Source organism: Emys orbicularis, chromosome 7 (genome assembly GCF_028017835.1).
Source record: "Emys orbicularis isolate rEmyOrb1 chromosome 7, rEmyOrb1.hap1, whole genome shotgun sequence".
In the NCBI taxonomy this organism is placed as follows: domain Eukaryota; kingdom Metazoa; phylum Chordata; order Testudines; family Emydidae; genus Emys; species Emys orbicularis.
The window spans coordinates 19,662,795-19,677,098 of NC_088689.1; the positions used below are offsets into that span (position 1 = coordinate 19,662,795).

The window sequence follows — 14,304 nt, forward strand, 5'->3', positions numbered from 1 at the left end:
CAGGGATGGATCACTCGAAATTGCCCTGTTCTGTTCATTTCCTCTGAAGCATGTGGCAATGGCCACTGTTAGAAGACAGGATACTGGGCTAAATGGACGATTAGTCTGACCCAGTCTGGCTGTTCATATGAGATCCAGGCTCAAGTCCCTGCTCTGCCTTGGAGCAGAGACTTGAACCTGGGTTTCCCCACACCAGGTGAGTGCCCCAACCACTAGGCTGTAGAGTCTCTTTCTTCTATGTCCAGTTCTATGGAACTGGATGGAATCACTTTTCAGAGCAGAGCTGCACTATAAGCTGCCCATGAATTTATTAACTGAGCTCAATCCAGCCTTTTCACTTGCTCACCAGAAATTTTTTAAAAAGTACTTTACCTCTCCCTTCCATCTGTAAAATGGGGATAAGAATACTTACTTCTTTTTTTTGTAAAGTGCTTTGAGATCTAATGATGAAAAGTGCTACATAAGCACTTGGCGGTGATGTCATTATTATTACTTTCATGACAGACTTAACTTGACCTGTACCTTCAAATGTTTGCTATAAAAAGGTGCATCAATTGTAGAGAAATCTCTCTATGAATCACTTATTGGTCAAATGCTACCTTATTTATATGAATTTGACCATGGTGGCTTGTCCTTAATTCATTAGAATATAGCACAAATTGCAAGTGAAAATGAGCTTTGTGGTGTCATCCCTTTTATGTACACATCAGAAAAGCACCATACCATGTTCTGTCATAGCAATCTTTCTTTAAACAGAACTCTTAGTCGCAGTGCAGGGACTGCCTGTCCACAATGAACTTTGCTCAAGTCCCTTTTTAAGAGTCCCTTACTTCAGTGAGCATCAGATTAATAGATAGAAAATTATTAGAAATATGAATAAGCCCATATGTATTTTTATGGTTTGTATAGTCTAAAAATGATCAGCCCACTCTAATCCTTGGGAATAACCTCAGCATCATTTAGATGGCCTGACTTGAAATTCATTGGTGCATGGAACTGATAGTTAATATCCTTAGAACATTTCTGAATATTAAGGATTTCCTCACAAGATTGAATATATTGATGGCACCAATCCTGCCAAGCACCTCCGCACATGCTTAACTTCAATCACATGTTGGTTACAAGTCAGTGAAATTACTTCCTTGCTTACATTTAAGCACTGTTTTCTATATATATATATTGGTAAAACATTGCCATGTTAAAAAAAAAATCAAAATCACTAACCTCTGTCTTTCTCTTTTATCTTTCAGATGCAATAACACATGGTAATTATCTCTTTTTAACATTTTTTGTTTAGATATCTTTCTCTTTCCCAGTGTTTGCCAATCCAATAAACAGCAGCATTACTGCTCCCAAACAGGGGTACCAGGGAGTGGTGCTGGAACAATGGGTATAGTGGGGGTGCTTAGAGCCATTGAACCAAACTGTAAACCCTGTATATGATGGAAACCACTTCAAGCCAGGGGCTGCGGCCGCACCCTGAGCACATCTAGTTGAGCATCTATAGCTCCAGGTTCAGGAGTCACTGGCAGAACTAAGTTGTACCACACGGTGTAAACTAAAGAGAGATGATGGAGCCTCTTGCGCTAGGCATTCTACCCTGCTGGTCAGAGGGGAGTGGCTGTGAGCGATAAAAGCAAAAGTGTCAGGGAAAACTGAAAGAGAGAAATGACTGAATTGATGGGCTTTAGATATGTTGAGGAGTTTGAGCGCCCTCTACTGATTAAAAAATAGATTACAAGATTTTAAAGTATCCTCACAGTTTCTACAAACCTGCACTACTCTTGGATCAGATTTTTGAAGGCTGATCATTATTCTAGCAAAAAATATATATATATAAAAACTATTTGCCAGAAATCTTTTGCCCAGCTCTAATTATAAATATCCCTCTTCTTAACAATAATAAAATACATTCATTGGATGAATTTCTTTCAAGAGCCAACGGGGACACACACAAAAATAAAACATTTTAGCCAACATCTTCTCACGGTACTGAGAGATGTCATTTAAAATGTTAAACAGGGCCTAGCAGAAAGGAGTCCTGGTCTATAACTGAGGGTCCTAGGTGCTATAGCAGCACAAAAAAACCCAATAATAATTAATCCACATGAATATTCATTTGAATACTCATATTGCTTTAAATGGGACTATTGAGGATAGGAGAATTATTTTTGGAAATGTACAGCTGGAAGGGATTTCGAGAGGCCCTCTAGTATATACTCTCTGCACTAAGGCAAGATTAAGTATACCTAGACCATTCCTGAGAGATATCCAGCTAATCCACTCCTCAAAGCCTCCAATGGTAGGGATTCACATGCATGCATGTTTACATGATTGGGTCCTAAAACATAACCATTGTATTTCTTAACACTGTTGTTTCCTTCGTCTTCTTCATTGCAGTAATTATATGCAGACAGCTAAATTTTTATCAGCTTTGTGAATTAGACAATTGGTTAGAAATATAGTTAGTGTTATTTGCACAATGGGTGCCTGCTTTGTATTCTTTAGTATCATGATTTGCCAGCCAGACCGCCTGCCATCTCTTTCCCCATCTCTCCATCCACTGACCTACTTATCCCTTTCTAATTTTCATCCATTCTTTCTCTCTCTTCTGTACTCATTCAATTATACTATCAATTTAGTTTTATGATTTATTGGCATTTTCATGGATATGGCACATTATTCAAAAACTATATATGTCTCTATTAAAGATGTTGCCGATTTGTATTAATAGGTTCTACTACTACTCCAACGTGGCTGCCTTCAACAGGTAATTCAGAATTATTTTACTTCTTTATTTGTATGTTGTAGTCTTCTCTATTCACTTATTATAATACACAAATTATTCACATATTAATGGCATCAGATTCCTTAGACAGGAAATAAGGACGGCATGGTGATAAACCTTCTGCAAGCTGTCTTCAGGCTGAAAGCAATACATTTTTTGAATATCAACTTTTTCTTTCTTTTGGCAACTAGCATTTCTAAATAGGGATAGAGTAGTACAGTACGATACTATATTTCGGTATTTTTACTGTAAAGGAAACACTTAAGCCCCAATAATGCGCAAACGTATGTATGTGCTTAACTTGGCTAATGTGACTGGTCCCCACGGCTTGAATGAAACTGTTTATGTCAGTAGAAATAAGCATGTACATGAATGTTTGCAGATTGGGGCAATAGGTGGATCAAATAAAACAGACCTTTTAATGGTTTCATGCCCTCTTGAACTCACTCTTCAAAGTTCTTTTCAACTTTCCCTTATGGTATTTGTTGACTATCGGTCTCATGCCAGTATTTAGCCTTAGATGGAGTTTACCACCAGCTTTGGGCTGCATTCCCAAGCAACCCGACTCCAAGAAGACCTGGTCCCGGCGTGCCGGGGGCCGCTACCGGCCTCACACCGTCCATGGGCTGTGCCTCGATCAGAAGGACTTGGGCCCCCGAGAGCAGCACCGGGACAAATAAAACAGAGTTACCAGTCAACAAATACATGCAATTAAACTCAGTTTCTGTGTGCTTCACAGGAGGAAAAATAAAAATCCAATATTTTTTTCTATGCATCGCTCAACAAGATAATGAAAGTCCTTGTTGTTTTTCCCTTTTTTGTATAAGCAGGGCAGGGGTGGTGCCCCTAGCCTCTGTTTTCCAGAAGATGGGAATGGGCGACAAGGAATGGATCACTTGATGATTACCTGTTCCGTTCATTCCCTCTGGTACACCTGGCATTGGCCACTGTTGGAAGACAGGATACTGGACTAGATGGACCTTTGGTCTGACCCAGTCTGGCCATTCTTATGTTCTTAAGCCATGTGTCAATTAAAGCTCTGCATTAAGTAAAAATTGTTACATTCCAAAGTTGGCTGTAGACGCTATTTTCATTCAGACTATAATTTTTGTTCCCAGTGCACCAGGTGCTTCTTCAAAAAGTTACTTCCAACCTGAATTAAGAACATAACATTATCGGAGAAAAAAAGCATAATCTTTCTTCCCTGAACATTTTCTTTGGCCCATATTTTCTGTCTTCAATTATATACATTTAGGGCTTAATCTTGAGAGTATTAAATGAAACTGAATGGGCTCCACACCTCTCAGGATTAGATTCTGATCATAGAACACCTCATTGAAGTTTCCTTGAACTTCAGCAGGTTTTGGCTTCGACTGATAAATCATATACAAATATATGCAAAAGTATATATAAATGACTCATATATATTTTCTTTTCTTACATTTTATTCTGCAGCAAAATATACTTGTGGTGGCGTCCTTCAGTATTCATCGGGGACATTTCAAAGCCCGTTCTATCCTGGGAATTATCCAAACAATGCAGATTGTGTGTGGGAAATAGAAGCAGTGAGCAATTACCGTGTAACACTTTCATTTAGCGATATAGCGTAAGTAAGGCACTAATTTCCCAGGCAATTCATGGGTTCAAAATCATGGAATTTTGAAACTGGTACCCTCTCCATTTCAAGGACATTTCTCAAAAGGGCTTAACACTTGTAAATGACCAGTAAACCTAAAATAAAAATTGTATGAATATAGTTTTATTTGTGGTTATTTGTTCAGTCCTGGTGGTACCACATAGGAAGCAAAATGAAGACAATCTGTCACAAACACCTTGCAGACTGAAGGGTTTAATTTGAGATTTTGTGGTGACTAGTTAAACAGGAGTTCACAAAATAGTTTACAAAATGTTTGTGTTTATTCCCCAGGACAGAAGGTGGTACATGCCGGTATGATTATATTGAGATATATGATGGGCCACTCTATACCTCTCCTTTACTGGGGAAAATTTGTTATGGTTCCTATCTCACATATACATCGTCCTCAAACTTGATGACAGTTCGATTTCACAGTGACTCGAGTATAACAAACAGAGGGTTCCGTGCTGCCTATTACACCATTCCAGCAGATCAGAATACTAGTAAGTTCATGTTTAATACAGAACTTCGCTTTTCAGCAGACAAGCCTATTTACTGATTTTATTTGTTAAATAACTAATTATTAATGTTGCTGAACCACTTCAGTATAGCAAGCACTCACTGTCATCTTTCATACTGTGGGATTATTGAACTATTACTTTCAATGTTTGTTATTATCAAAGTAATTATTTTTAGACATTTTCTCTAATATTCAGCCTTAATTTACTTTTTCTTTACATCGTCTCATTACTCTTACTTATGGCCCTTTGTACAACCTAATTGTTCATTCTCTCTGGGTTTGATCCTAGTCCTGATGCAGGCAAAACTCTCATTGCAAGCATTCCTCTTTATATAGCGTGAGTGAATTTCATGTCCTCTCCCCAACTCATTAGTTATTATTTATTTGAGCTCAATGTTTAGCACTTTGCTGGTACATGTTTAGTATTAGAATTATTTATATTTAGAATCATTCTCTCCACTTCCTTTTGCATTTGTGATGCTTTTCCTTGAATTCCCTGCAATTTGTCCATGTCTTCAGCTACACAGGTGCCCACAAGTGAACTAGAACACCTTTCACAGCTATACAAAGCCTGATCCTTAAGCACTCATTCAGGCAAGACTCCTATTGTTTTCAATGTGCATTTTGCCCAAGTAAAGACCACAGGATCCAGTCCCCAATGAGTGACTATCACTTTGATGTTATTCAGCCTCTGCACATGTAGCTCCAAACCCCATATGACAGATGTAAGGCCATACATGCAAACCCTTGATTCAGCAACCCTTGATCGTATTGAATAGAACATAACTGGTTAGTTCCATTGGCTGATCAGTATAATTCAAGATAGCAAAATCTGGTCCATAAATTGCTGTCAACAAACACACCAATTTCTCTTTACTTTACTGTTACCTTTGTCTTCACCTCCCATTGCATTTTAGATAATTCTTTCCCAGAAGTACTGAAACGCTTCATTTTATTTGCTTAATAATGGCCCTGCTAATACTGTTCTTAATTTTACTCAAGCAAAATTCCAAGCAACGTCAATAGGACTTTTACTTGACTCACAAATTTTTTCTACTATGGTAACTGTGATTCATTGAGGAGACTCTCTCTGATCATGGGAAGAGAAGTTATAATTTACAGATTTTCATAGTAATAGTAATCCACAGCCAAAACCCACAGGGCCCTGGTGCATCATTCAATATTTAAGACGTAAGATAGTAAAATCATGTGGTTTGGCTTATGTTGAACCCCTTCCCCTCTCCCAACCTACACACAGAGTAGATAACTGCATATGTATAGGTTGCAACATTTAATTATGATTGTATGCCTGTACGCACTAATAATGTATGTTTTATCCACCCACTAGCTCTTCTGTGCTTGCCAGAATACATGCATGCAGTTGTTAACAGAGCCTATCTCCGCTCACATAGTTACAATGCATGGGATGTCAGCTTGAATGACCCTTATTGTAGACCAAACATTACATCAAACTATGTTATATTCAACATCCCATACAATGGCTGTGGGACAAGACGAGAGGTATGAAGTTGAATTTTTAGCAACCTGTGTAAGTAGGTCTGTCCAAACTGCAGAATTTATTTTGAAAAGGGTCATGAACAGAAACCTGCTGTGGTTCACAGGCGTTAGAAGTGAACCAACGACTGCAGGTTCAGATTCACTTTACACTCTCATCTGTCCTTCCCTTGCCTGCAGGGAACACATCACTTATTGTAGATTGACTTTATGGGGAATATTGGGGGACAGGGAAGATACGTGAACAACCTCAACCCATGTTCATAGACTTTTTTCTAGCATGAGCTGATGTTCATGAATAGTAATAATACTTGGCACTTACATAAGCCACAGTTCAGCAAGGTACCAATTTAAAGCATTCACTTCTATAGTACTTTAGATTAAACACAACTCTAAGTACCTTGCTGAATCAGGACCTTTGTGCATTACATGTTCAAAGCTTTGCATGAATGTAAACTAACTTGGCTGTGTTTGGGTTCAAAGAAAATATTTTTCACATCTCAGTGTAATCACTGTATCATACAGCCAACAAAGTTTTTTTAAATTGGTCATTTCTATTCACAACACAAGTCACACTTCTTTTCAAAATACTGAAACAACGCTTTTTAAATGTGTGTTATTCTATGGGCGGATCAAAAGTTTAGTAAGTATAATGGTAATTGTAACCTCAGGCAAAATCATGACAACATTAGATAATTGTGTATTTAATGTGTCAAACAGGGAAACAACAACACTATCATCTATTCCAACTTGATCAAAGCAATCTCTTCTGGTTTCACAATCAAAAGGCAAAAAGATCTTCACTTGCATATCAATTGCAAAATGCTCCAAAATAGATGGATAGAAATAATGTATGTTGCTGAGGATGTTACTGAAGTCAATGAAACTCAGTACGGCAGATACAACGTGACCATTTCATTTTATAAATCACCATCCTTCTCATGGCCAGTGTATGATTCTCCATACTACGTTGACTTGAACCAGAATTTATTCCTTCAAGCTTCAATTCACAGCTCTGACCCAAATCTGGTGTTGTTTTTGGACACGTGTGTTGCATCACCCGATCCCAATGATTTTACAACAGTAACCTTTGACATTATCAGGAGCGGGTAAGGACTTTCCCAGCGATGGTTTACAATGAAACTGTGCATGAAATATTGTATCTGTTTTGTTTATGCAATAATTTGAATGGGGCCAGTGTGAAGTAATTTCAGTTTTCCTTGCCACTAAACTAATTAAAAAAAAAACTTGTTTGGCAAATCCTGGCAAAAAATGAAAAAAATCAATAGAAACAATAGAAATGACATTTAGACGATGCAACTCTGTATCAGTGATTCCATTCAAAGATGTAACATAGTAACTAAAGAGGTAAATTCAGTTCTGATGTAAACAGGTGTAACCCCAACCTCCGCTGAGGTCAGTGAATTTTCACCTGCCCACATCAAAATTGAGTTCAGCCCAAATAGTTTGTCTATAGAATTCAACTGTATTTTAAAAATATTCTGCTCCATTTTTAAAGAAAACAAAATCATTCTTTTGTAGTCCTATTTTTTTTTTTTTTTTTTTGGTAGCATACTGGAAATGTTATTTCAAATTACTGTAATTCAATGTTTGGTTCAAATGACTCATTTTTCCTGCTTTTCTGTACTTTTCCTACTTTTTTTAATCCTTTCAGTTTCCTTTCATGAGTGTTCTGTGTTTTGCAAGTGACACTTAAGAATTTTAATGTCACTCAGGTGACCCAGAATTGTTCATCTGGCCATTTCTTGTGGAAAAGTCAGATAAAAGAATTATTGAAAAATTAGATCCTTAGATCTGGTAAGAAAATAAAAATCACTGATCTCATCCAGATAGCCATTCCTATGTTTCTAAGCTTTACCTGCCAGAATTTCAGTAGATTTCTCCATTGTTAGACTCTACACCTTTCTGGGTATGAAAGTACAAGTCTTCCATGAGCAGGTCCCATTGTCAATGACTATTTATTGGTGCAATCCTAATTATATATAAATAATGGGGAATAAGAGTGAAATTTCAAAATAATTCAGCTAGGGTAGCATTAGAGCTGCAGGACATACAGAAGTTAAGTTTTAAAAAGCCACCTGCATGAGAGTTTAAAAACCCCTATCTATTGCACAGGGCCGGCTCCAGGCACTAGCCGAGTAAGCTGGTGCTTGGGGCGGCAGCTTGTGGGAGGCGGCATTCCGCCCAATCCTAGGGCGGCATGGCCGCTTTTTTTTTTTTTTTTTTGCTTTGCTGTTCTGGCTGCCGCGTTTGTTTTTTTTTGTTTGTTTTTGTTTTTTGCTTGGGGCGGCCAGAAAACCAGAGCCGGCCCTGCTATTGCAGGAGATGAAAATTAGATATTCAAAACAGCCCTTTTAAGAAATGATCTGATAAAAATCATACAATGAAGAGACAGCCAAATCTTTTAAACCTCATATTTATTTAAATTAAAACCCAAAAGGAAATAAATTTTCCATATCTACATTCAAACATATCTTAACCATCTATAGGTGAGAGAAGTGTTGGCATGAATATAAAACAACATAGTAAAATATGCAGTCTTAATAATCTCAGTTTATACAAGTTTAATACCTTGTGATCTTTCTTATGCTTATGAGTTTATTAAAATTTGTATAAAAGACATTTGATGATATGACAGTTCTGCAGCTTATTCTGAGATAATTGCTGTGTATTAACAGATAAGTTGAGTTCCTTTTCATGGTGGTTAAATTGAACCAGAATGCACTGGCGTGGAATTTTGGCACTTACTAAGGGGAGTCAGTGCTGACAAGAAAGTGAAACGTACTAGAATCTTGTTCTGTGAAGCTCCTCTGCCGCTGACTTACTAGAGATTAGAGTCGTTGGAAGTGTTGACTTTCTTGCTTCTTGCATCCAAAGCAGAAATCAGAAGAGTGGGAGTGAGTTGGATAAGATGGCACAGAACGGAAGAAGGAATTTATCATCCTTATTATTCATATCCAGTAGCACCTAGAGAACCCAATCAGACATCAGGGCCCCATTGTGCAAGGAGCTGTATAACCAATTAGTAAAGAGATGGAGCCTGCCCTTCAGAGTAGAGCTGGTAGAAAAAATTGTGACTAAAATGTTTCCTGTTTAAAAAACAGTTGTTCAAAGCTGAAGAGTTTCATGGAGATGTATCAGTTCTGACAGAACTGTCATTGGGAAGGGTTTCCTCAGGTGAGACGAAGAGAGAGACCTAGGCCAAGTGGTTAGGTTGCCTGGGCTGTGGGAAACCCAGGTCCAAATTCCTGCTCTGAATCAGGCAGAGCAGGGACTTGACCCTGGGTCTCCCATCTCCTGGGTAACAGCCCTGGCTATTCTGCGCTGGTACTCTCTCTCATATGGTTTTTTCATGAAAAATGAGATTTCAATTTTTTTTTTATCTGCATTGGAACAAAAACAAATTTCAAAATTATGTATGAAATGGAATTGTTGTTTTCTGGCCAGCCTCACTTAAGAGCTTAAATCTTGGTTTCATTTCCCCCTTTATAAAAATAAGCCCCATTTGCTTCAGCTGTTCTACAGGGGTCATACACATTGCAGCCTGGAGATATAAGTAAGCAGCTCTGGGCTCTTTTCAGTGATTAGTTGCCAGGACACCTCCAGGGGACCTCTTTGCAACTTGTCAGTTCTGGGCCCTGATCCTACAAAGACTTATGCACAAGTTTAACTTTAAGCATGTGAGTTCAGTAAAACTACTCACACTTTTAGAGTTAGGCATGTATGTAAATACCTTGCTGAATTAGGAAAAAACAATATTGTATATTTTGCTTTCAGAGAAGTCACTGCCACTATTTTAACCTCTTTCATTTTCTATTCTTAATATAATTATATGTTTTTCTCCCTTTCTGTTGTCAATGCATTTTTAATGTTTATCTTTGCACATACGGCATGCTTGATGCCCGTGATTTATTTTTGTGTGTATGCATGAAGACTAATTGTATTTTATTTATTTATTTTAGGTGTGTTAGAGATCCTTTCTACGGTACATACTATTCACCCTACAGCTCCACCATACGCTTCAAATTTAATGCCTTCAAGTTTTTTAACAAACATACATCAGTTTACCTGCAGTTTAAAATGGTGGTGTGCAGGGTATATGACTATTCTTCCCGATGCTACCAGGGCTGCATACCCAGGTCCAAAAGAGATACAAGCTCTTACCAAGAAGAAGTGGATGTTGTTGTTGGGCCAGTTCAGCTTCGGAAAGATGGCACTAAGAACAGGAATGCTGGTAAATTTAAATAACCTTCTCTTGTGTTTAGTGTAAGCGTGACTATGGTCACTGGGGGGCCGCACTAAGAATGCTCAATCAGGACAAACCGCAAAGAATAGGGCAGACAATCCCCCAAACTGGTGGTTTATTCTTATAATTAGAAATACCAAGCCAGTAACAAAACTGCTTCTGTACTACCTACCAAGAAGCTAAACTACAGTTTCTTTTAAGCAATCCAGCATTTGTCTCCCACCCGGAGAGCCAAGTCTATATAGTGAGAGTTACTTTAAACCTTATTCACTATAAAGTTCTACCAATCAAAAGAAATCAGTAGAACTTCATTGACATGACCGTTACCTACCATGTCAATGAATATTTCAGATCTGACCCAAATAAACGCTTACAGCCAATTCTTATTAACTAAAGTAAGATTTATTAAAGAAAATAAAGTTACTGTGGTTAAAGATCATTATACATACAGATATGAGTAAAGTTCTTAGGTCAATTTCATAATAGAGATGATGAAGCTGCTGGTTTGTGAAAGTATTTCTAGAATCAGTTCAATAGGTTTTAGTCCAATAGGCAATTCATGTGTAGAGTTTGTTCAAATTCTTCTGAGAATTTGCAGGGATAGTCCAGGGTACACCTGGAGACCTCAGTCTGGTGACTTGAACTTCCCCTGACAAAGTTTAAGCAGATCTGAGATAAAACAAGATCAGGCCCAAAGCTTCTTTTATGTTCTCTAGCAAGCTGATAGCATCTTGACAGCAGACATCAAAGCAGGGGCCTTCCCGGAAGAAGAATGGGCAGTGCATATTGTTGCTTTGAAGCTAAACTTCTATTTCTTATGTACACACAGATAAACTAGTTGCATTGATTAGCATAAGGCAATTGCCCATTCAAACAGTTCATAGGTAGTTTACTACAAACATCAAAGAGAAATAAAGACAATGATATTATTATACCACAAGTTTCATTTAAATGTTAATATCCCCTTTTGATCTCTGAATCAATTGAATATATAATGAAACATTACAGATAGGAACCGAAGTTTAGCATTTATAAGCTAATTAGATCACATTGTTAAACTTCTAAGATATAGGTAAACACAGACAAATACAATTAGTATCTGCTTCTAATTCTCTAACAATAGAACTGGTTTACATTTTAAGAAGTCTGGCCTAGTTAACAAAGCCTTGTTAACTGTCTTCAAGGAATGGTCCTGTTTACCATTTCAATACTTTTCTAATATGACCTTAAAGGTTGATTTTGGGTCACTCACCCTGCTGGTTGCTTAACCCTTGCTGGCTCATTGTCACCATAAGGTTCTGTAAATCACTTTCCATTTCATTTTACGAAATTTTACTTCTGATTTCTAGCAGCGCAGCATGCTTTTACTGGTTTAGCAACAACTCCCTTATAAATATCAGGGACTTGTTTATTGGCTAAGAGCATCTACAAATTTGTTCCTTACTTAACACATTTCAAACCCATCATTTTAATCTGCCCAGCTCAAAAATGCTAATTGAATCAATTCTTCAGGAAGAAAGATGAGATGCAGTCCATCTCCTTCTAGCCTCTGATTTAATTATCCCAAAACTGTTCAAGCATTGTGGTTGTCATGTCTCACCTTGACTATCTCTAGTAAAGTGAAACCTCAACCTTTCTTGAAAACTGATTCCATTCCCTAGCTCTTGTGCTAGTTATGTTTTCTTAATATTGATCCTAAAACATCCCCCTGCTGGGGGTTCAGTTCATGAAATAGTCTTTACTAATATAAAGATGGATTGATGTGTCTAGAATGTCATGTATAAAATAGAGTGAAATTGATTTATTTCTTGACCTGATCTAGAATGTAACTTTTTAATTCAAGTTCTCTTTGTCCTGGTATCTTTGGCAATAACTAGAGCAGAGAACAAAATGAAACCAAAACTCTCTCTCTTAATTTACAGAGCTGGACTATTCTGAACATCAGGAAGATGTGGATTCCCGTGGTTCACTTACTGCTACTGATGATCATTCCCAGGCTCCATTTATTGTTACGGGTGTGGTGCTTGCAGCTGTTATTTTCACTCTTGTTGGGTTTCTTTTGAAAAATAAACTGAGGAGACCGATTCCATACGAGATAATGTGAGACACTAAAGATACCAGCATCAGGGCATTTATGTAATGATTCAGTTTCTAGCATTTGCACTAAATAACTTTTATACAACAAATCATGCTTTAAAGAGAAAGTATGAAAACCTTACTGTAATGAGACTACACTCTGAGTTCAGGTAAATTCAGGCTAGAGATGGGCCTGAGGTTAAAACCCACCTCCAAAATAACAGGAGAAGCTAGGAGAAGTTTGAATCTAGATCCCAACTCTCTAATTTGCTGCCATTTCCATGGACTTGAACCCCAGCCCCATATCCAGCCCACCAGCTCCCTCCCCTCAATCTAGAACCAGACTTTGCAGCTCAGGACTATCTCTAGGCCAAAAACTGGGTTCAATTCCTGTTTCACCACAAACATCTTGTGTGATCATGGGCGAGTCACACAGTCTCTCTGGGCCTCAGTTACCCATCTGTAAAATGGAGTTAACAGCACAGGGTTATTGTAAGGAGAAATACATATAAGATTGTGAGATGGCCAGATATTACAGGGAATGGGGCCATACAAATACTTAAGATAGACAGAGAGTACTTTGTTTTGACAACTTTATACATAATAAAGGGCAGTCTGACATTATTTTTATGTTTACCTTTTGCGCCTACCTAGCACATTCCAGTCACTTCTGATCATCAAGATATTTATATTCTAATGCATGTTTTCTTCCTCATAATCTTCCTCTCAAGACAGGTGTTTCTAACATCTCAAATAGTCTGACATGGAAATTATGGTGAGGAGTTAAATGTAATACATCGTGCAAATTTGTAGGATGGGATGATTTCCAGTCTAAATGAATCTCTTATGTAAACGCAGCAATTTAAAATTAGAAAAGTATTTACAAAGCAATATTTCTATTTGTGTACTTGCAAATATAATGTCTCTGCATCTCCAAATTACTGCTTTGCAATATGAAGAATGTGGTTTATGATAAAGAAACTTTGGCAAAACCAATTTGTGTTGGGTTTTTTTTTCCATTTCCAAAACATGGTTGGTACAATCAATAAGTGTATTTATTTATTTTTATAAGAAAATGAGATTTGTCTCGGCCTTTAAACAGTACAGAATATTATAGAGAAACTGGTTTTAAGAAGCCAGATATTTCAATGGGATCAGTCACTGATATTTGACTCAAATTCTCTCTTCAATTTTTCTAATATCTTAGTGTGTTTTTTTTTTTTAAACCTGGGAAATGTCAAGATTGCAGTGGAGAACAGAGGGGACTGCAAAGGAGCCAGTTGCAGCTCCCTGGGGCTCACCCTAAAGATGCCAGCTGATTATGGCCCCCAAAGAGCCATCCACCAGCCAAGGATTACTGGAGCATATTGGTGCTCTGACCATGCCTACCCCTATCCCCTCTATGTCACCAAATGCAAGGGTTGCAGGGACACTAGCATAGGAGCTAGACCCACACTGACAGAATCATCAGCTAGGGAGATCCAGCAGCTTTCCAGCTCCAT

The 14,304-nt window shown here is 37.8% G+C and overlaps 1 protein-coding gene across 1 annotated transcript in view; it reads left to right on the forward strand.

Moving 5' to 3' along the window:
- LOC135881088 (deleted in malignant brain tumors 1 protein-like) overlaps positions 1-12,830 on the forward strand; it is a 55,405-nt gene extending 42,575 nt beyond the window's left edge. Inside the window, exons 15-21 of the mRNA XM_065407592.1 lie at positions 2,735-2,770; positions 4,244-4,394; positions 4,716-4,927; positions 6,293-6,465; positions 7,180-7,568; positions 10,443-10,714; positions 12,649-12,830. Of these exons, the coding sequence (XP_065263664.1) occupies positions 2,735-2,770; positions 4,244-4,394; positions 4,716-4,927; positions 6,293-6,465; positions 7,180-7,568; positions 10,443-10,714; positions 12,649-12,830 (1,415 nt within the window). The remainder of the gene's footprint in view (positions 1-2,734; positions 2,771-4,243; positions 4,395-4,715; positions 4,928-6,292; positions 6,466-7,179; positions 7,569-10,442; positions 10,715-12,648) is intronic.
- The last annotated feature ends 1,474 nt before the right edge of the window (positions 12,831-14,304 follow it).